Genomic DNA, 23,318 nt, shown 5'->3' on the forward strand with positions numbered 1-23,318 from the left:
TCCCACCTGTAAGAGGAGGGCCGTTGTCTGCTCTTTTTATCGGGGTATTCTTTTACCCACCCAGGGACTGCTTTTGGACGTCCCAATTGTCTGGGTCTCCCAATGGAGCGACAAAGAAGAAGGGAATTTTGTTTACTTACCGTAAATTCCTTTTCTTCTAGCTCCTATTGGGAGACCCAGCACCCGCCCCTGTTCCCTTCGGGCTGTTTATTTTTTTGTGTACACATGTTGTTCATGTTGAATTGTTCTTTTGGTTCATGGTTTCAGTTCTCCGAACATCCTTCGGATTGAATTTACCTTAGACCAATTTATAAGTTTCCTCCTTCCTGCTTTTGCACCAAAACTGAGGAGCCCGTGATGCACGGGGGGGTGTATAGGCAGAGGGGAGGGGTTACACTTTTTAAAGTGTAATACTTTGTGTGGCCTCCGGAGGCAGTAGCTATACACCCAATTGTCTGGGTCTCCCAATAGGAGCTAGAAGAAAAGGAATTTACGGTAAGTAAACAAAATTCCCTTCTTTTTTGTGCCCTGGAAAACGCGCTAGGGCTTGTTTTCGGGGTAGGGCTTGTTTTCGAAAAGACACGGTTGGGAGAATGTTTGCCCCCTCAAAAAATGCAGATCCACCTTCCCAGGAGAGACACACTTACCAGATCCCGGGCATCTGCGTGGCTCCCAGGTCCTCCTGTGATCTTTGGCGGGCTCTTCCAGCAGGTATGCTGCACGCCATCCTTCCCTGCTTCTGGATGACAGAGAATCCTGGAACGCAGTGCAGTGGAGCACGAGGACCTGCAGGTGGAAAGCATCGATTAATTCCACCACCAGGTCCTCCATGCGTTCCTCTGCAGGTCCTCATACTCCACTGCATTGTGTCCAAGGTCCGTATGCCGGCTAGAAGCAATCAATGTGTGTGTGTGTGTGTGTGTGTGTGTGTGTGTGTGATCTGATGTGTGTGAGTGTCTGCTTTCTAAAGTGAAGTGTCCTGCAGTATTCTTTAACTAGCAACAAAAATGAATAAAAATCGTCATGCTTTATTTGAATAAATTTAAAAATAGAGAAAGGGTCACAGATCATCCAAAACCGCCATGCGGCTTGCCGTGCGGCTTGAGTATTCTTTAACTGTTTTTTTTAGCTGCATGGACACTTCATTATTGGTCTTATTTTCGGTGTAGGGGCTTATATTTAAACCTTACTCTGAAAATGTTAACTCCTGCTAGGGCTTATTTTCGGGGAAACACGGTACTTGGATGTTGTATGCACAGGAGCAGCTGACACTTGTGCCACTGCGAGGTTGGAAAGAAGTCTAATCTAGGATGGTTAAGCCAAGACATAAGCACATACATACCACCTTCAGCAAGTGCAGCATCTAAATGGATACATAGAAGGTCTTCCTCTATCATTCGGTCTACACATCTGCAGCACACTCACAGTGACAGTGGGTTGCCGTTGTTGCTGGAAACCTAAAAAAAGCGCCAAGTGCTTGACCCAGTTCATAATTTTTCTTAAATAGGTTCCAATGAGGATGAGGCCGGTCATAGCAGATTCTACAATGAAGACGGATCTGGAGTTCCTTGCCCTCGAATTGATACTCAGCAGCTGGACCGACAAATTAAGGCAATTATGAAAGAAGTCATCCCCTTCCTGAAGGTGAGAACAGCTGGTAATTTTTATACATGTGGTTTATATAAATATTATGTATAGTAAAGGGCTTGACTTAAAAATTTACTTAAAGATTTTAAGAGATACCTAAAAATAGCTTGGATTGATGTAAAATAATAAAACTAGTAACTGTAGCGATCCCCCACCACTCCCAGTTTGATAATTTTTTGATCCTCCCCTCTGTTTTTTGTACTCCTTGCTTTATCTGGGTGGATGGACGACCTCTGACATTTTTCATATACTTATATTCAAAAATACCTTTCACTTCCAGCCGCCAAATGTCGTCTTCATGTTTCCTAAGTAGTGTTGAGCGAGTAGTTAACTATTTGTACTCTCTATGCTGTTAGCGAGTACTGTCTGCTACTCGCATATTCGTTATGAGTAGCGGGTGCAATGTAGGTCAATAGGAAATACTAAGTAGCAAGAAACCCAAAAGCCATACTTGGCACAGCTTTCGGGTTACTCGCTACTTTGCGAGTATTTCCCATTGACTTACATTGCACCCGCTACTCTTAATGTATATGCGAGTAGCGGACAGTACTCGCTAACCGCATAGCAACTACGAATAATTAACTACTCGCTCAAAACTATTACAAACTTCTTACGACTAGATGCCTGAATGTAAGATCATAAAAATGTACTAGATGCCACATAAGTGACTTATTCCTGCTCATCTGTGCGTATTCTTTGCAGTAGTTCATTTTTATCTTTAGCAATACATGTTGCCATACAGTTGATAGTCTACTTGCTATACTTTACTCTTCTCCTGTCTGTTGCATCCAGCTGTTTACCACATATGTGAGCATTAAATGTGTCAATAATACATCAGCTAGAAAAGTCCTGTAGGGCTTTAATGCATAAAAAGGACCTGTTGTTTTCTTGAAGGGAACCTGTCATCGTTTTTTTCAGCCTATAACCTGCGGCCACCACCATACATGCTGTATATAAGAGCCAAGGCCGCTGTGTAGAATGTAAAACGCACTTTATAATACTTACCAAACGGTCGCGCTGCAGTGGAGTTGGACCATATGGGCATCTCCGTTGTTCGGTGTCGGCGTCGCCTCTTTCGGCCATATTCGTCCTCCTTCTGAAGCCGGTGTGCATGACTCATCCTATGTCATACACACTTGCCGGTCCCGCGCAGGCGCACTACAATACTTTATAGCCTGCGCAGGACCTCAATGCCAGCGAGTGTGGATGACGTAGGACGCATCATGCACCCTGGCTACAGAAGGAGGACGAAGATGGCCAAAAGAGGAGGCGCCGGCACCGGACAATGTAGACTCCCATCTGACTCAAATCCACCGCTGCGTGACCGTTAGGTAAGTATTATAAAGTGCTTTTTACATTCTACAGAGCGGCCTCGGCTCTTATATACAGCATGATAGAATGCTGTGTATATAAGAGCCCACTGGTGGAGGCCGCAGCTTATAGGTTGAAAAACCGGTGACAGGTTCCCTTTAAATGTTTTAACCTGCAGATATGGTGTTAATCTGCAGGATAATAATATTAACTTGCCCGACCACCGCACTGAAAAAACGCTACCAGGAGGAAATTAACGTATTCCTCCTGACATTCTCTGGCTTTTAGGCCCGTTTCACACGTCAGTGAAAAACACTGACGTTTTTCACTGGCGTGTAAAACACGCACATGGCACACGTGGGTTGTCTAAGTGCAATCCGGGCTCCGTTCCCCGTAATTGCACTTAGAGATTAACTCACCTGTGCGCGCTCCCGCTCTCCATGGTGCTGATCGCTCCCGCGGTGCAGCATCTGGCCGGCGCTGACCCCCGCAGCAGCTGCTTCCGGGTCGGCTGTGTCGTGCATCATGAATATGCGCGACAATAATGAGCCGGCTCAGAAGCAGCAAGGAGAACGGGCTGCAGAGGACACCGCTGGAGCCGGGTGAGTAAAAATGATTTTTATTTTAAAAGCACGTTTTTCTTTATCGTTCCTATGGGATACCCAGACATTGGGTGTATAGCTTCTGCCTCCGGAGGACACACAAAGTACTACACTAAAAAAGTGTAGCTCCTCCCTCTGAGCATATACACACCCTGGATAACCAGATCTAGCCAGTTCATTGCTTTGTGTTCAGGAGGCATACATCCACACATGCATTCTCATCTGATTTTTCATTTTGGAAAGTTTTTGAAGAAAAGCGGGTCCAAGCCTGGACTCCCGGCATGTCCCTTCTCACCCCACTATGTCGGCGGTGTTGTTAAGGTTGATTCCAGGGCTGGAGCCTTACATGCCGCGCTCCTTCACCATCCCTCGGGCTCTGGCTTGAAGTGGGAGCCAGCACGGTTCTCCCTGCTTTGCAGGAGACCGGTCTCCATCCGCAGCCCTTCAGGATCCTGCTGGACGGAGCACTCATCCCCAGGGACTTGAAACCCTGCGTCTCACAAGCTAAGTATCTGAGACGTTTATGTTCGGGGGGTCCCTTGTACTTTATTGTTGGGGAGAGTGTGCTGTGTAACTGTTCTGACATTTCCGGCCGGTTCTCTGGTTGTCACCTGAGAACCGCGCCGATGGAGCCTGCGCGCCGGCCGCATCGCTTAAATTTAGGCCCCGGCTTCGCCTGAGGCCTAGTTTCGATTTCACTGCCCTTGCATGTCAATCATGCAGAGGGACAGTGCGGCTCCACCCAGCGGCCGTTCGGCACAGGGGAGGGACACTCCTCTCTGAGTAAATGTCCCCTCCCCTGTAAATCTCCTTGGCCCTCCAGATCCCGCTCTCAGAGTAGGTCCCGCCCCCTCTCCTCGCTCCGGCGCCATTTTATCAGCGTTCTCTCAGCGATCGGCGCTGGCTGCAGCATCCCTGCTAATCTGTCTGGGGGTCCGGGCTGTGGGATCTGGAGGGCACACAAACGGTCTGGTAAGCCACAACCTCCAGTTGTGGACCTACTTATATACTCTCTGGGGGTCATTCTGGCTCAGAGCCCCCACTTCAGCAGCATGTCTCACACAAGGAGCAAGGCTATACTCAATATGCACTGCATGTAAGCTCATACTGCCTGAACCGAGCACATATCCACATTGTGATGCCTGCTCTAACCTGACAATGCCTCAGCCTGGAATCGCACCCACAGTGGTCCCTCCGGCTGCTCCGGCTCCGGTGGCTGAACCCCCGGCTTGGGTAGAATCCTTTTCTAGGTCAATCTCCCAGTCTTTTGCCGACTCCATGGGACAGCTGTCCCGGACTTTGCTGAACATGCATCAGCCCCCTTCTCAGGGCGCCTCTGCTGCTAGGGCTCTCTCAGCAGAGCTCACAGAGGATTCTTCATCTGGTCCCAGACCCCGTCCTCCTAAAAGGAGACGCAGGGCTCCCTCTCTTTCCTCGTCCCGCGGCTCTGATTCAAGAGCTGACTCGCAGGACGAGGAGGATGCCGTTACTGGGGGCTCGGAGGCGGCCTCCCTGTGCCCCATTGATCTGTCCGAAAGTGACTCAGATGTTAGTGATTTGATTGCGTCCATTAATTCTGTACTGGACCTCAATCCGCCAGTATCAGAGGAGCAACCCTCTCTGGCAGAAAAGCACCAGTTTACCTTGCCTAAGAGGACAAGGAGTGTGTTTTTTAACCACTCCAGTTTTCAGGCCACTGTGACCAAGCCTAGGGCCTGTCCTGACAAACGCTTCCCAAAGCGTAGTTCTGATGACAGTTTTCCCTTTCCACCAGAGGTGGTCAAGGAGTGGGCTCATTCACCAAAGGTAGACCCTCCGGTGTCTAGACTTTCAGCCTGGACAGTTGTCAGTGGCTGATGGCACCTCTCTTAAAGATTCCACTGACCGCCAGGTTGACCTTCTGGCCAAATCTGTATATGAGGCGGCAGGGGCCTCGTTCTCCCCATCTTTTGCAGCAGTGTGGGCTCTCAAAGCCATCTCTGCTTCTCTAGAGGAGATGCATTCCCTCACCAAGGAATCTATGCCCGAAATGGTTGCCTTAACTTCCCAAGCTTCAGCTTTTTCATCCTATGCCATGTCTGCCATGCTGGAGGCTTCTCACCGCACTGCGGTGGCTTCGGCTAATTCCCTCGCTATCCGCAGGATCTTGTGGCTTCGAGAGTGGAAGGCAGACGCTTCTTCAAAGAAGTATCTTGCTGGGCTCCCTTTTGCTGGGTCCAGGCTGTTCGGTGAACAACTGGATGAAATTATTAAGGAAGCTACTGGCGGGAAGAGTACTTCCATGCCACAAACTAAAACCAGGAAACCTGTCCAGGGCAGGAACCAGTCGAGGTTTCGTTCCTCCCACTGGTCGTCCTCTAAGCCCTCGGCCTCGTCCACTAACTCAGCCAAGGACCAAAAACCCAACTGGCGCACAAAGCCGCGTCCTCAGAAGACCGCAGGTGCTGCTGCCACTAAGGCAGCCTCCTCGTGACTATCTGTCCGCTCCAGCAACGTCCTTGGTCGGTGGCAGGCTCTCCCACTTTGGCGACGCTTGGTTTCAACACGTCTCCGATCAGTGGGTGAGAGATATCATCTCCCACGGCTACAGGATAGAATTTTCTTCCAGTCCGCCAAACAGATTTTTTCTCTCAACCCCCCCCTGCTCCAATGCTGCCGCCTTCTCTCAGGCCGTGGCATCCTTGCAGGCCAACGGAGTAATTGTACCGGTTCCCGCCCGGGAACGGTTCAGAGGTTTCTACTCAAATCTCTTCCTAGTCCCCAAAAAGGACGGTTCCTTCCGGCCCATCCTGGATCTCAAGCTTCTCAACAAGCATGTTCAGGTGCGGCATTTTCGCATGGAGTCTCTGCGATCAGTCATTGCCTCAATGACCCAAGGAGATTTCCTGGCATCCATCGACATCAGAGATGCCTATCTGCATGTGCCAATTGCAGTTTCACACCAGCGTTGGCTACGTTTTGCAATCGGAGAAGATCATTTCCAATTCGTGGCTCTCCCCTTCGGGTTAGCCACGGCCCCTCGAGTATTCACCAAGGTCATGGCAGCAGTGGTTGCGGTTCTGCACCTCCAGGGGTTGGCAGTGATTCCTTACCTGGACGACCTTCTAGTCAAGGCTTCATCCAGTGCAGACTGTCAGCGGAGTGTCTCGCTCACTCTCGCCACTCTAGTCCAATTCGGGTGGCTTGTCAATCTGCCCAAATCCACTCTGACTCTGACCTAGAAGCTCGCGTACCTAGGGATGCAATTCGAGACTCTGCTGGCACTTGTGAAGCTGCCCTTAGTCAAACAGCAGTCCCTCCATCTGGCGGTGCGCTCTTTGCTGAGGCCCCGCCGTCATTCCATCAGGCACCTAATGCAGGTGCTTGGTCAGATGGTGGCGTCAATGGAAGCGGTTCCCTTTGCCCAGTTCCATCTGCGTCCTCTGCAGCTGGACATTCTCCGCTGTTGGGACAAGCGGACTTCCTCCTTGCACAGGTTAGTGGCTCTGTCGCCACAGACCAGGGGCTCCCTTCAGTGGTGGCTTCGGCCCCTCTCTCTGTCTCAGGGACGCTCCTTCCTGGCCCCGTCCTGGGTGATCCTCACCACGGATGCCAGTCTATCCGGCTGGGGAGCGGTATATCTCCACCACAGAGCGCAGGGCACTTGGACTCCGTCAGGGACAGGTCTCGGCTCTGTCAGTGTTGTTCCAGCGGCGTATCGCCCGGCTGGCTCAGGTGCGCACCTTCATGCAGGGCGCGTCTCAAATCATTCCGCCTTACCGGCGGCCCTTGGATCCCTGGGACCTCAATTTGGTCCTCACGGCCTTGCAGAGACCCCCCCTTTGAGCCTCTTAGGGAGGTTTCTTTGTCTCGTCTTTCACAGAAAGTGGTCTTTCTAGTGGCCATAACTTCCCTCAGGAGAGTCTCTGATTTGGCTGCGCTCTCTTCGGAGTCACCTTTTTTGGTTTTTCATCAAGACAAGGTGGTTCTCCGTCCGACTCCGGACTTTCTCCCTAAGGTGGTTTCTCCTTTCCACCTTAACCAGGACATTTCCCTGCCTTCCTTTTGTCCGGCTCCTGTTCATCGCTTTGAAAAAGCGTTGCATACTCTGGATCTGGTGCGGGCGCTCCGGATCTATGTGTCTCTCACCGCTGTTCTTAGGCGGTGCACCTCTCTTTTTGTGCTAACCACAGGTCGGCGTAAGGGCCTCTCGGCTTCTAAGCCGACCTTAGCCCGTTGGATTAGATCGGCCATTTCCGATGCCTACCAGTGTACTCAGGTGCCTCCCCCGCCGGGGATCAAGGCACACTCGACCAGAGCTGTCGGTGCCTCTTGGGCTTTCAGGCACCAGGCTATGGCTCAGCAGGTCTGTCAGGCTGCCACTTGGACTAGTCTGCATACCTTTTCAAAGCACTACCAAGTGCATGCTCATGCTTCGGCAGATGCGAGCTTGGGCAGACGCATCCTTCAGGCGGCTGTCGCCCATTTGTGAAGTTAGGTTCTGCCTACTTCTTAGTTTTCTGTTTATTCCCACCCATGGACTGCTTTGAGACGTCCCAATGTCTGGGTCTCCCATAGGAACGATAAAGAAAAAGAGAATTTTGTTTACTTACCGTAAATTCTTTTTCTTATAGTTCCGTATTGGGAGACCCAGCACCCTCCCTGTTGCCTGTTGGCAGTTTCTTGTGCCGCGTGTTATCACCGGCTGTTGTTGTAGACAGAGGCTCCGGTTGTTCCGGTTCTTGCTCTATCTCTACTTGTGGGTGGCTATTCTCCTTCAGCTTTTGCACTAAACTGGCTAGATTTGGTTATCCAGGGGGTGTATATGCTCAGAGGGAGGAGCTACACTTTTTTAGTGTAGTACTTTGTGTGTCCTCCGGAGGCAGAAGCTATACACCCAATGTCTGGGTCTCCCAATACGGAACTATAAGAAAAAGAATTTACGGTAAGTAAACAAAATTCTCTTTTTTTCTGGCACATGTTTCACAGACCACACCACTGCGTGGTCCGTGGGACATCAGTGATGCCAGAAAAAAATGGACATGTCTCCGTGCGGCAATCACGGACACGCGGGTACGCCGCACGGAGACACGTGCAGTGAAAAATCACTGATGTGTGAGCAGACCCATTCATTATAATGGGTCTGCGTATGTCAGTGATTCTGGTACGTTTAAAAAAAAAAAGCACAAACGTATCAGAATCACTGACGTGTGAAACAGGCCTTAGTCAGAGAACCTGCTTCAGTTCACTTCTTAAAATACAGTGCGTTTCGGCTGTAACCACACCCTGACACTAATACATGGAAGAGCTGGCAGTCAATAAGTGCCGGGGTGCAGTTATAGCCACCTCTCACTATGTTCTTAGGGGTGACTGAAGTGGTGCATCCATGAATGAAAGTCAGAGGCTGCCCAGAGGAATAAAGTTAATTTCCTCACATTGGCTGGGGAACTTTAGATCAGTTTTAATCTCCAGATTGTGTGTTTAGGGAATCAACAATTTCCTTTCAACTTAAAGGGAATCTGTCAAAAGGATAACGACTCCTACTCCATCAATATGGGCAAGCATTTCATAGAAAGTTAAATAAAATGATACCTTGATATCTGTGATTTCTATGTTCTAAACCAGAGAAATCCACATATATCTTAGGGTGCGTGCCCACGATCAGTGTTTACAGTGTTTTGGATACTGCATGTTTTCGCTGCGTCCAAAATGCTGCGTTGTACAGTACACACACACTGGCTGGGATTTATAGAAATCCCATGCCCATTGTGCATGTATGGAAAACTGAGCTGCGGTGCAGCTTTCTGAGCTGCAAGCATGTCATTTCTTTGCTGAGGACTTGCAAGCATTCTCCATAGTGAGAACATAAGTGAGAGACAGCAGCGACTCAAACCCTGATTGTGGGCACAAGCTGCTGCGTTCTCCTGCAAAGGAGACTCGTGGCCCCGCAGGTCAGGACCCGCCACATCCAGGACGCAGCGGATCCTGATCGTGGGCACTTACCCTGAATATGTAAACTAACTGTTAGGATCGAAGAGCCAGACACTGATCTCCCTGAAAATCTACCATCAGAGCTCATTATAAATGAGTGAGTGAGTGAGACATGTAAAGACTGACAGTCTGCTTTCCTGATCTCACTGGAAAGCTGTGTGTGATTGCAACGAATTACACAGACCACTACAGCTGCAGCTCTCCTCCCACTTTGCTATCTGGTCTGCTTTAGTGCTGTGCCTGATAATGAAGGCTATATTCCCATAGAATTTGCCTCTACGTTCAGGGGCTCCTTGAGGAATGTAGTCTTGTTGCTCGCCTTCGATAGGCATATATGGACGAAAATGGTGCATGACTGAGCACAGTGAGTCAATGTGAATCATTTTAATCAACATAAGCCTGAATGCAGTTTTGCAGGGATTTGGATGTAGCCATTGAACATGACTGCAAATGTGTTGTGAGACCAGCTTAACACTGCTTCAGCTTTCCTCTGGCAGCTGATAAGGAAGGGGGGGGGAGTACATCTGAGATGATAGTGGTGGACGAATAGTGAAATATTCGGGTTTGGATAATGCGTACTGAATACAAAGTACTATTCCAGTATTCATCACAAATATCAAACCTATGCAAGTCAATGGGGATCCCAAGCATTTTTCTGGGAAATCTTGAAGAAAAATGCTTGAGTTTCCATTGACTATGGCCCATTGCAGATCCACTTGCGCACGATAGCCACACATGTCTGCTGTTCAAATCAGCAGACGTGCAGGGATCGCCGCTGGCTCACCGCAGCAGCTGGTGGTAATTACCCCGACATGATTTAGGACGTACTGGTACATCCTAGAACATGAAGGGGTAAATGAGTTTTTTTTACATCAGTATTTGGAAGCTAAAGCCAGGAGTGGGTGATAAATGCAGCAGCGGTGCCCGTGTCTCTATTATACTTTTTCCCTGATTGTTCCACTCCCGGTTTTGGCTACAAATACGGAGGTTAAAAACTCCAATACTAGACGTGTGCACGAGCCGTAAAAGGGATTTCCACCACTTTGAAACTGATAATCCTACTCTTAGGTCATGAACTTCAGTTTTGTGGGTTTCTGACAGCAGACACTTCCGCTGATCGGCTGTTATTACCTGTGGTAACCGTGTACAAGTGGACCACACCGCTCCGTGACACTGTTTATTGCTCACCTCCGAGTACCGAGATCAGTTATATTTTTATAGGAGTGTACGTATCTGCAAGACCCCAGCAGCCATAACTGTAGTGCTCGGGCCGTACACTGTTTATATGAGGTGATACATCAGTGCCCCACCCAACTCACGTTGGTGACCTATCCTAGGGGGGACATTATCAGTATTATTGTGCGGAAAGCCCCTTAGAAGTAAAGCCCCCGTCACATTTAACGACTTACCAGCGATCCCGAAAACGATGCGACCTGATAAGGATCGCTGGTAAGTCGCTGGGAGGTCGCTGGTGAGATGTCAGTCAGACCTTACCAAAGATGCAGTAACAATGAGCGACCTGTATAGGAGGTCATTATTAGGTGTCAAACACAGTGATGTGTCCTGCCCAGCAGGACATCATCTTTGAAGAAAATGGTCCGGACCCTTCAGCAACGACTAGCGATCTCACAGCAGGGGCCTGATCGCTGGTAGGTGTCACACATAACAAGATCGCTGGCAAGATCGTTACTGCGTCACAGAAACGGTGACGCAGCAACGATCTCGTTAGCGATCTCAGTCTGTGTGACAGGACCTTAATTTTTTATCTGATTTTACTCACTACTAATCTCAAATTCAGAAATTAACAAAGTTGCCCCCTAAGGTGAATCAACAAGCTCCATATCTGTCCATGAGCAACCACCATTATGTGGCAGTGCTCACCAGGTGCCAGTTACAAGTTCTGCACCTAATATACTCACATTCCTGGTCATCTCCCTCCAGGCGACACTGCTTATTAGAATGAATTTCTACATGGATCATATAGAAATACCATAACAATACTATGTAATAGTTATCATTGATGTCCTTCTCCTTGTTCCATGCCATCATGTCAGCTTTCATGGTAGGCAGTATTTCTACACACAGCATGTCCAGCATACTGTTTGAGATGCTTGTTCATGGTGCAAAGATGTGGAGATGCCGCTATCAAATCTTAAGATTTCCAAAAATGTATTTATTTTTTTAATGAGCCAGTTATAATTGCTCCTCTCTTGAATGCTTTTATCAGAGAAAATGAGCGCATGACATTAATTACCTTCTTAATAGGTAGGATAGGTAAGTCATTCAATATTGGATTGGTAAGGGTCTGACACACTGGATCCCCACTAATCCGCTGATTTTGGTTCTGACACAGTAAACATTTGTGGAATTAGACAGCACCAAACACTGCTTAGGCTGCTTTCACACATCCGGTTTTAGCAGTGCGGCTAAATCCGGCTCTAAAATCTATGCAACGGATGCGGCGAAAAACCGCATCCTTTGCATACGTTTTTACATGCGGCCCGTCCGGTTTTTGCCGGTTGCGGCACGCTACTGAGCATGCGCAGTGCAAAAAACCGCATGCAGCGGCCGGATGCGTTTTTTGCCGCATCGTGCCGCATCCGGCGTCCATAGGCATGCATTGGAAAAAGCGTCGCATCGGCTGGATGCGGCTTGATGCGTTTTTTTTCGCCGGACAAACAAACGTGCCAGGCAACGTTCCATCCGGCCGCCGCATGGGCTAAATATGCCGCATCCGACAAAAACCGGACCGAACGCAAGGCCATGTGGCACAGTCCGGCGCTAATGAAAGTCTATGTGGAAAAAACGCAACCGGCGGCAAAAAAAAACGGTTGCGTGTTTTCTGCAAAAAGCCGGATTGTGCCGCACAGCAAAAACCGGATGTGTGAAAGCAGCCTTAGTTGCTGCTTCCAGGTATAGCAGATGAACTCTTATTCCAATGAATGGGGCTGGCACGCAGTACCAAGAGCAGCATCTAAACTGTGAGAAGGATCAGTGGTGGTCACATCCGGCGGCTTCCGGAGCTGGGGGCAGCTGATCGGTGGGAAGGCCTACTCTAAGGGTACCGTCTCACTAAACGACATACCAGCGATTCCGACCACGATATGACCTGGTCAGGATCGCTGGTGCGTTGCTACATGGTCGCTGGTGAGCTGTCAATCAGGCAGATCTCACCAGTGACCAGCCACCAGCAACTCTGCGCTTGGCAACCAAGGTAAATATCGGGTAACTAAGCAAAGCGCTTTGCTTGGTTACTCGATATTTACCTTGGTTGCCAGCGTAAACCGGTTAGCGCTGACTCCCTGCACACGTAGCCAGGGTAAATATCAGGTAACTAAGCAAAGTGCTTTGCTTAGTTACCCGATATTTACCCTGGTTACCAGTGTACACCGCTTACACAGTCGGTGCTCGTTGGTCTCCCGCCGTGAAACACGCCGATGCGTGCTGCACAGCGGGAGACCATTGAGCAAAAAATGAACCAGAACAGTGTGTAATGATCAGCGATTTCACAGCAGGGGCCAGGTCGCTGCTTAGTGTCACACATAGCGAGATCGCTGATGAGGTCACTGGTACGTCACAAAACCTGTGACTCAGCAGCGATCTCACTATGTGAGAAGTAGCCCTAAGACCTCTAGTGATCAGATATTGATAAGCTATCAGGATCAGTGTAGGGGAAATGCTCTATAACACAGGTGACCATAAGTATACTTATTTGCAACTGGGCATTAAACGTTTAAAGGGGTATTCCCATGTCCCCTATTATGCAGCAGGTGTAATAATAATAATATTAGCAAATACTTCCAATTAGAAATGTATAGTTCTTCTGATTCACTGTATCGCTTACCTCATGTGCCGGGCATTGCAGGACCTTAGGTATCCATGGTTGCGACCACTCATGTAGTTACAATTGCTTGTGATCGTAACCATGGATAGCTATCTTTCACAGTATGAGTGGTCGTAACCATGGATACCTAAGGTCCTGCAATGCCCTGTACATGACATGAGGTAAGCGACATAGCTTATCAGAAAAACTATACTAGATTTCTAATTGGAGGTATTTGCTAATATTATTATTATTACACCTACTACATATTGTGATAGACTCTTGCAGATGGGAAAAACTCTCTCATATAAGTTTGTGTTATAAAACGTGTCAAGATGTGACAATGAAGATGTGGTATGGGGTGGCAATTGAAATAATTATTTTACCCTACCCGCCTCATTTATTTTTGAAGACACACGTGCAGGATCTCTTGGAGAAACAGGTAAGAATAGACTTTCTATTAGCGCTGAGTATATTGTGTTGGTTGGTCGCCTGGTTAGTGCCGATTGCTGATGCTCGCTGTTGGGGTGTTTGCAGGAACACATGGAGGAAGTGTGCTCTCCTCACCTCCTGACTGCCATCAGACGGATGGTCCTGACTCTCACCCAGCAGAATGATGAGAGCAAAGAATTTGTGAAGTTCTTCCACAAACAGCTAGGCAGCATACTACAGGTATGTAATAAGCTATACAACGCCATCTTTCCACCTGTTAATGGTAAATTGTTCTCATGGTTTCAGAGGTATTTTGTGAAAAAAAAAAAAAAAACATTTTGCTTTCGTACTATTGAGAAGATGATTTCTCATTCTGTAATAAAGTAGCTAAAATCAGAAAAATTACATATTCATAGATATGTTTTTCTGTAAAGTATAATTTTTTATAAATGTTTTTTTTTTTCCTTTAATATATCACATTCTGTGTTAAAAATGAAAATCTTGCAATTCTCACACTGGTCACTAGAGATTGCTTTTAGACACCAACCTGAAAATAACACTTGTACATGAGCCACCCATTGTTATATGTTACTAATAGAGATTTAGTAATTGAAATTATGTCTAATGAGCGTGTGCAAGGGTGATTGTGAAGGGGGAGCAGGGTCTGGTGTGACCACCATGTCTTATCAGCTGTGTTTAGAGGTGTTATACCCCTTTCACATAGCTATGTTTTCCTGATGACTTTTATCAGTGCAAGATATGCTATCTATGACTATTAAGCACCATTAGAGGGTTTGTCCACTACTAAGACAATCCCTTCTTAACCCCATTACGACCGCGTTACGTTTTAAAACGGCACCAAAAAAGGGTACTTATTCCTTTCTGCCGTTTTAAAACGGCGGGCAGAAAAAAGTGTATAGCGCCCCCCAGCGTCAGAAAATCTCCGGGGTTTCAGCTACCGGGGGTAGCTGAGACCCTGGAGATGATGATTCGGGCCGGTTTTTCCGGTCCCCAGTCACGTGATGACCGGTATACACCGTATACCAATCATCAAGTTATAGTAAATGACCGCGCCGGTAAAAAATGATTTATCTCCCATCTGGCATGATCAAACATGTCAGATGGGAGATAAATCTCTTCCTCGGTTCCCTCCGGTCCCCCGGTGTCCCCAAAGTGCCCCCCCCGACCCCCAACCCCCTCCCGAAAATCCAAGATGGCCGCGTGCACCGGCGAGCACAGCAGCGCGCCGGCCACATTCACACTGTTCCTATGGTTTCTGTCGTATGTGCCATAACACATGCGACAGAAACCTGCTCCCCAGGCCCTGCCAAGTCACCCCCTATCCCCACCCCGGTGTTCCCCGGTGTCCTACATACCTGTCGGAGCGCTGATCCCCCGCGGCCCCCTCCTCCGGCTCCTTCACAGCAGACGCCGGTCACATGTGCCGAGCAGCTGACAGCTTCCTGTGTTGTGAGACGCTGGCTGCTGCTGCTGCTCGGCACACTGCAGCTGTGACCCAGGGAGGGTGGGTGCAGATTCTTTGCACCCACTCTCCTCAAATGGAGGGTCCTCACACCTAGAAAATGGGGGATACGTTCCCTGAACGTGTCCCCCATATTCTAGAAGGTCCAGAGTCGACGTGGGACGTCCAAATGGATTACAGCGGATTTTTTTTTCTTTTCAATAAATTTGCTAATCAGGGAATGTTTTGGGGAGTGTTTTTTCAAATAAATTTTTTTTTGTTGTCAATTTTTTTTTTATTACTGTCAATTAGTTATGTCGGGTATCTGATAGACGCCGTGACATAACTAATTGCTGGGCTTGATGCCAGGTGACATTACACATCTGGTATCAACCCCATTTATTACCCCGTTTGCCAACGCACCAGGGCGCGGGATGAGCTGGGGCGAAGCGCCAGAATTGGCGCATCTAATGGATGCGCCATTTCTGGGGCGGCTGCGGCCTGCTATTTTTAGGCTGGGAAGAGTCCAATAACCATGGCTCTTCCCATCCTGAGAATACCAGACCCCAGCTGTCTGCTTCACCTTGGCTGGTGATCTAATTTGGGGGGACCCCACGTTTGTTTTGTTTTTTTTAATTATTTATTTATAAATAATTAAAAAAAAAAAAACAGCTTGGGGAGCCCTCCAAATCGATCACCAGACAAGATGAAGCTGTCAGCTGTGGTTTGCAGGCTACAGCTGTCTGCTTTACCCTAGCTGGCTATCAAAAATAGGGGGGACCCCACGTCATTTATTTTAATTTTTTTTTCTTTTGGGCTAAATACAAGGCTAGGCACCCTTTAGTGTCACATGAAAGGCACTAAAGGGCACCAGCTTAGAATCTGCAGAGGGGGGTGGACATTATATATATGTTTGACATCTATCCATTCATCCATTGTAGCATTTTACGCTGTGTGCCCACAATCGGGGTTTGCAGCGTTTTGGGCGCAGAGTGTTTTCCCTGCGTCCATAACGCTGCGTTGTGCAGTAGAAGCACAGTGAAAGGATTTTTAGAAATCCCGTGCCCACTGTGTTTCTTTTCTCTGCAGCATAAACAGACCTGTGGCGCAGCTTCCCGAGCCTCAGCATGTCAATTTATGCTGCGGAGATGAGTGTTTTCTGCAGGTAGAATAGAGCCAAAGTCCACAGCAGCCTGAACCCAAATCGTGGGCATGGGCAGCTGCGTTCTCCCGTGGACAACACTCACATCTCTGCAGGAAGGCTGACACTGTGTACTAGCAACATTTTTGTGAAGTACCTGTGGATTCAAAATGCTTACTATACTCCTGAATAAAATCCTTGAGGGGTCTAGTTTCCAAAATGAGGTCACTTGTTGGGGGGTTTCTGATGTATAGGTACCCAAGGGACCCTGCTAATGTGACATGGTGCGCGCAATTTACTTCAACTTTTCCAAAATTCAAATGGTGCTCCTTCCATTCCAAGCCCTCCCGTTTATCCAAACAAAGGTTTTTGGCCACATGTGGGGTATCCCTGCGCTCACAAGAAATTAGATAACTACCTGTGGAGTACACGTTTTGTTGTTGCCTCTTGAAAAAGTGAGAAATGTGTCGCTAAATCAACATTTTTGTGGAAAAAATGAAAATTTCAATATGGCAACCTAAGCTTATCAAATTCTGTGAAGTATTCGTGGATTCAAAATGCTCAATATACACCTCGATAAAAGCCTTGAGGTGTCTTGTTTCCAGAATGGGGTCACTTGTGGGGGACCTCCACTGTTTAGGCACCTTAGGGGTTTTCCAAATGTGACATAGCGTCCGCTAATTATTCCAGCCAATTGTTCAGTCAAATGGCACTTTTTCCCTTCCGAGCCCTGCTGTGCACCCAAACAGTTGATTTCCACCACACATAAGGTATCAGCATACTCGGGAGAAATTGCACAATAAATTTTATGCTGATAGCTTTTTTTTAACAAGAGTACACGGAAAACTATCTGGTTGAAGTAACAATTTTGTGGTAAAAATATATTTTTTTTTATTTTCACAGCTCAACATTATAAACTTTTGTGAAGCACCTGGGGGTTCAGGGTACTCTCCAAACATCTAGATAAATTCCTTGTGGGGTCTATTTTCCAGAATGGGGTCACTTGTGGGGGACCTCCACTGCTTAGGCACCTCAGGGGATCTCCTAATGCAATATGGCGTCCGCTATTGATTCCAGCCAATTTTGCAGTCAAGTTGCACTTCTTCTCTTCCGAGCCCTGCAGTGTGCCCAAACAGTTGATTTCCACCACGTACAAGATATCACCAAACTCAGGAAAAATTGCGCAATAAATTTCATGGTGATTTTTTTCCTGTTACCCTTGTGAAAAAAAAGCTACCTGGTTGAAGTAACAATTTTGTGGTAAAATTTTATTTTTTTATTTTCATGGCTCAACATTATAAACTTCTGTAAAGCACCTGGAGGTTCAGGGTACTCACCAAACATCTAGATAAATTCCTTGAGGGGCCTAGTTTCCAATATGGGGTCACTTGTGGTGGTTTTTTGCTGTTTACATACCTTAGGGGTCCTCCAAATGCGACATGGTGCCCGCAATCTTTTTCAGCCAAATTTCCTTTCCAAAATTCAAATATTGCTCCTTCCGTTCCAAGCCCTCCCAATTCTCCAAACAAAGGTTTCAGACCACAAGTGAGTTATCACCGCGCTCATAAAAAAGTGGGTAACAAACATTGGGGTGAAATTTTTGGAATTACCTCTTGAAAAAGTGAAAAAATTGATGCTAAAGCAACATTTTTGAGAAAAAAATGAAAATTTTCAATGTGACAATGTAACGTTATCAAAATCTGTGAAGTACCTGTGGATCCAAAATGCTCACTATACCCCTAGATAGAAGCCTTGAGGGGTCCACTTTCCAAAATGGCGTCACTTGTGAGGGGTTTCTTCTGTTTAGGTACCTTAGCGGACCTGTAAATGCAACATGGTGCCCGCAATCTATTTCAGCCAAATTTGCTTTCCAAAATTCAAATATTGCTGCTCCTGTTCCGAGCCCTCCCATTTGTCCAAACAAAGGTTTCTGACCACATGTGGGATGTTGGCGCGTTCATAAGAAAGTGGGTAACAAGTTTTGGGGTTCATTTTGTTGTGTTATTTCTTCTAAAAGTGAATAAATTTGGGGTAGAGCAACATTTAAGGTAAAATTTATTTCTCTATCGTTTCATTGGGGGACACAGGACCATGGGTTATGCTGCTGTCACTAGGAGGCTGACACTAAGTAAACAGAAAAAGTTAGCTCCTCCCCAGCAGTATAACCCCTGAGCCGGAGGCGGGCTCAATCAGTTTTTTGCTTAGTGTCGTAGGAGGCTGATGTGGGCCGACTGGGCCCCCTTCAGCCACTTGATTTTTTGCGTATATTTTTTCTTTTTTCTCTCGGCGACGCTCGTCGCTCTCATCTGTTGGATTTCTCTTTTTCTGCAGGTATCGTTTTCTCTACCTCAGCTCTCGCAGCCCGTGTGGGTACCACTCCCCTGGGTCGCAGAAGCTTGATTCGTCGGGCCCTCTCCCCCGTCCAATTCCACGGTACCACTCCCGGGTTGGCACGCGGGGCTAATCCTTCCTGGGCACCCCCTATTCACCCTGCGGTATCACTCCAAAGGGTGCAAGGGGCATACAGCAGGGACTGGACCTCGCAGCGCGTCTGGATGATATCGGGCCCGCAGCGCTGCCTCACTACAGGGGGCTCCCTGCCCCCACCAGCGTCCATCTCCCTGCCTGTCTGCCTGCCTCATTCTCTTCTGCGGCCCGCAGCCAGCCCTCCGGTGTGCGGAGCGGACACAGGTGCAGAGCTCCACGCCTGCACACTGCCAGATGCGGCGCCGCCGACCAGGTAGGACACTCACCCTCCCTTCTCCCGGGCGGCTACAAGATATAGGCCCCGGTCTGGGCCTACTCACCGAGCACCCCGGCCTCGCCCCCACCCGGCGCTGGAGTCCACACAGGCAGGGCTCGGCCGGTGCCCGGACATCGCTGCCGCGCCGCCGCTCCCGCAGGTAGGACCCCCGGTCTCTACCTTCCCCTGCGCCGGCGGTTTCAAATTTAGGCCCCGGTCCGGGCCTACTCACCGGGCGCCCCGGCCGCGTCCCCATCCGGCGCTGGAGTCCTTCTCCGCGCCTGCGGTGCTCGTCGCTGCCGTGCCGCCGCTCCTGCGGGTGGATCCGCCGGTCTCTGTTTTCCCCTGCGCCGGCTGCCTCAAAATTTAGGCCCCGGCTTCGGCCCTGTCTCCGGCGTCCTAGGCCCGCCCCCCGCCGCATCGCTATTGGCCGCCGGCCGCTCCGTCTCCGCCCTCCGCTCAGCCCCAGGCATCACAGTGGGGGCGGTGGTTGCGTTTTCCCGCTCTCCTGGGCCCACCTCCAGCCTCCTCAGCGTTCATTGAAAAAAAAAAAAAAAAAAGTGATTATGGCAAACTCCTGGTATGCGGTTTGCTGACGCTGCAGCGGCCCGTATATCAGGGGAAGATAAACCCTAGTTTTCCATGATGATTAAATACAGTGGGGTTTTTTATCAGGGCTTGCGTTTTGTACATTATACATTAACCTCTTCAGGTACTTTTTTCGGGTTTTTTGCATCAGGACACATCCCAATAGGGTTAGTCTAAGAGCTCTCAGAGCTGAGTTTTTTAATTATTTGGGACCGGTAGCTCAAGTTTGCGGTTCCCTTAATGGTAATTTCCCGCACATAATGGCAGATTAGTGTTGACAGCTACCGCAGCCCCTGGCACCGCACGCCCCTGTGTCTCGCCCCTGCCGGCTGGTTAACGCCCTGTCTCAGGCCATATATTCCCTCGCTGACGTCCCTCGGGTTCGTGCGCATGCGCTGCGTCCCCCGCCGACGCTTGGTCATACCATCCACAAAACGGCGCCATTCCCTCGGGGAGACAAGTCCCGTACCAGGGACCTTTTTCCTAGGCTGGAAGCGGACCTGCCAGGTCTCGTCTTTCGTGGCCCCCCAGTTTTCCACCTTATTCCCCAGGTCCAGACTGCCCTTCCTACGGTAGTCTTACGACCTCTCGGGTGTTGGCCCAGGCTTTCCATCTCCGCTGGACTCCGAGCAGGACCTAGATGTTTTGGCGCAGGACGCATTAGCATGCTAGAAACGGTGAGTCAAGCCGTAAGGCTACGGACAGCCCCTCTTCTCTCCGTGCACCAAGGTCTCCTTTAGGGCGTTGGGAGCAGACCCTTGATGTGCTCGGGGGACATCCAGAGTTCGCCGAGTTACCGCGTGTTCACGGACAACTACCAGACACGACGTTTGCCTGCGGTAAGCCATGTCATTGTCTTTTTTCCCTTCTCCAAAGGGGTTTTCGGAAAGTATGGCCAGGCTACACTGGAGTCTTGGATTGATTACAGACATCTACCAGACACGCCGTTTACCACCGGTAAGTAGTGTGTTTTTGGCATTATCATTCCCCCGAAGGGCTCTGGAGAGAGGGGGCAGTCACCTTGCAGAGACGAAGACGGCAGGCCCCTTCGGTTTCAGTGGAATACAGTTCGCCGTGTGACTGTGTTAGCACGGATAATCCCAGGCCTCGATTTCTACCAATGGTAAGTCCTTTTATTGTCATTACCCCTTATAGAAAGGGGCTCCAAAAGGAAGGGGCACCCCACCCTGTGGTCGACCCGCCTGTGTTCCTCCGGGTTTCTCGTCCCGAACGTGGCGTCCCTCAGAGAATCAGCGGACTCCATACGCAGCGGACCAAGTTCCACCTATCCCGTCCCAGGACTGGTTATCATCTTCAGTGAGTACCCTCTCTTCACATACCTGGGGCCTGCCTACTGCTCGGCCTGAGCCTCTACCATCAGTGTGTCCACCCGTCGAGACCTCTGACTCGGGATCAGGAACGCAGATTTGACATCTAGGAGGTCACTGACTTCCCTTCCGACTTTAGGGAACGCCACTCTGAACATAGGCGAGTCCAGTGGCCCCCCTTGGCTACGTCAGAGTAGAGTACTTCTCTACCCTAGACTACGTAAGGGAAGGATTCATCCTTTTCCCTGCATCGACCCAGATGCATCAGGATCGTCCCCTCACACTAGGTCCCAGCCCGTTCACGCCGCACCCGTCAGGAAGCCTCTATCCCTCCAACAGCCCCTCCACCTTGAGTGGCAGTGGACCGTTCCAGTTTTTTATCAGAGCGCTTGCAGGGATCACTGTCCCTGCGCACCCTACTTTACAGGGCTGCTAGGTTCTCTACGCCCAAGTACGGCCGGGAGGCCCAGAGTTCTCCCTTCAAGGATCCTTGCTTGGGGTTTAGACCGTCATATTCACTTTTCGCTACTAGCGCAGCTGAGATACCGGTAGGAGTCCTACCAGACCCCGGCTCGGTCCATCATCCCTTAGGCATGGTTTTTTTTTTTCGAGCCCGTTCAGGGGTAGCTACTCCTCACGCAGGAATAGTTTTTTCCTTCCTGGCACAGAGTCCCGCGTACCCTTGCCACCCGCTCCCGTTTTGGCTATGCGAGCCCTCGGCAGTCTGTGGCGGTGATAGCGACGGTGCACGTACCAGATTCATCCCTTACTCTCCAGTGGACCACACTGAAGATCGGAGACAAAGAGGGTTCCGTCTTTGCGGGTGATCCGCCAATCTCCTCATAGCGGACCAGTCTTCGAAACCGTCCCTTGGGAAGCTTCCCTTCCCTCCTCTGGAGGATATTATCAACCGTCACCAGTCTCCCGTGCTAGGGTAGGCTGCCCCCACCATTCCTCGGCACGGTCCCGAGGGACAGCCCTAGAGCGTTGTCTCCCCTTCAATATTCCGGAAGCCAGAGCCATCCGGTTAGCACGGCTTCAATTTCTTCTCTGGGTCGGGGTTTGCCCAGTCAGGTTCCAGTCGGGCCATGCCACAGCGGCGACGTGCATCATCCACCAGGTAGACGCAGAGAGTTCATGGCAAGGGAAGAGGCCAAGAAGATCTTGCCCTAGGACGGGTCCCTTAACTCGCTGACCTCGGCAGTACATCCCTAGCATGGACGTTTTAGACGGCCGATTTTTTTTTTTTTATTTTTTTTTTTTTCGGTAGGAAAGACCTCCCTTAGGAAAAGGGCTCCTCAACACGGGAGTCACCAGTCAGTTCCCGGGCGAGGGAAGACCTCCAGTCGTGGACCTATTGTTCTCCCGTTCCAGCTTTCAAGTCAATGGTACGTCGAGTGTACCACCTGCTCTGGACTAGGTGACGACGCCCTCGACCGGTCGGGTAGCCTTTTCAGGTTCTCCTGCATCTTCCCGCAGCTTCCCATGGTCTCGAGGGTTCTTAGGATGGACCAAGGCAACGATGCCTCTGGAGTGTCCCAGGCGAGCATAGTTCGCATAGCCTACTCAACTCCTCACGGAGGCCCCGGGGCTCCTTCCCGACCGCCAAGTTCTCCGTGTCGGGGCCCCTCTCTTCTACCAGGACTCAAAAGTCCCAAGTTCGACGGCCACACCAGTGGATCCCGGGCTCTGCCTCGGTCAGGTCTGTTGGCAAGAGGATTACAGACAACATTGAGGGCCGGGAATCCAGTTTCCTCCAGGATTTATTTCCACTAGGAAAGAGCTTCCCGGTGGGTGAGGACCACATCTTCCCTCCTTCTTGCTGGCATTCTTCCAGTCAGATCCGAATGCGGCCCTCTCGCGCGTCCGTGTTTCGGCCAGGTGTCGGCCCGTTTCGCTTCGGTGTGTTCAGAGTCTTTTCACTTCCCGTCCTCCAATCAGGGCCTTCGCTCAGAGAAGCGTCCATCTGGCTCGGCTGTTTCATCGTTCGCTAAAAACGTGGGTCCTTATTCCAGTGAGGGGTTCGTTCAAGGTAACCCTTTTTTCCCGGCTCCACCTGTTTTTGTTAGGTGGGCTCCTCGTGGACATCTTGTTGTTACAGACAGCATCGGGGCGGACAGCCCTCTTGTCGCTCTTTCCCCCCTTTTTTGTTTTTCCAGCTCCTCCAGCAGGACAAGGGGAGGCTCCGGCCAGAACTCTTCGTTCCTGTCCAGGGCAGCTCGCTGATTCCTTCCAGAAGAGGTGTTTAGTTTTCGGTTTTCGGTTCTAGTC

General features: G+C 49.6%; 1 protein-coding gene across 7 annotated transcripts in view; it reads left to right on the forward strand.

The window, feature by feature from the left end:
* Nucleotides 1-23,318, forward strand: part of PCM1 (pericentriolar material 1) — a 382,937-nt gene that overhangs the window by 330,795 nt on the left and 28,824 nt on the right. For all 7 annotated transcript variants that reach the window (XM_075347110.1, XM_075347104.1, XM_075347105.1 and 4 more), the window contains 2 exons: nt 1,508-1,644; nt 13,891-14,025. In XM_075347110.1, coding sequence (XP_075203225.1) covers nt 1,508-1,644; nt 13,891-14,025 — 272 coding nt within the window. The remainder of the gene's footprint in view (nt 1-1,507; nt 1,645-13,890; nt 14,026-23,318) is intronic.

The sequence above is a fragment of the Anomaloglossus baeobatrachus genome, chromosome 1 (assembly GCF_048569485.1).
Source record: "Anomaloglossus baeobatrachus isolate aAnoBae1 chromosome 1, aAnoBae1.hap1, whole genome shotgun sequence".
Classification (NCBI taxonomy): Eukaryota; Metazoa; Chordata; class Amphibia; order Anura; family Aromobatidae; genus Anomaloglossus; species Anomaloglossus baeobatrachus.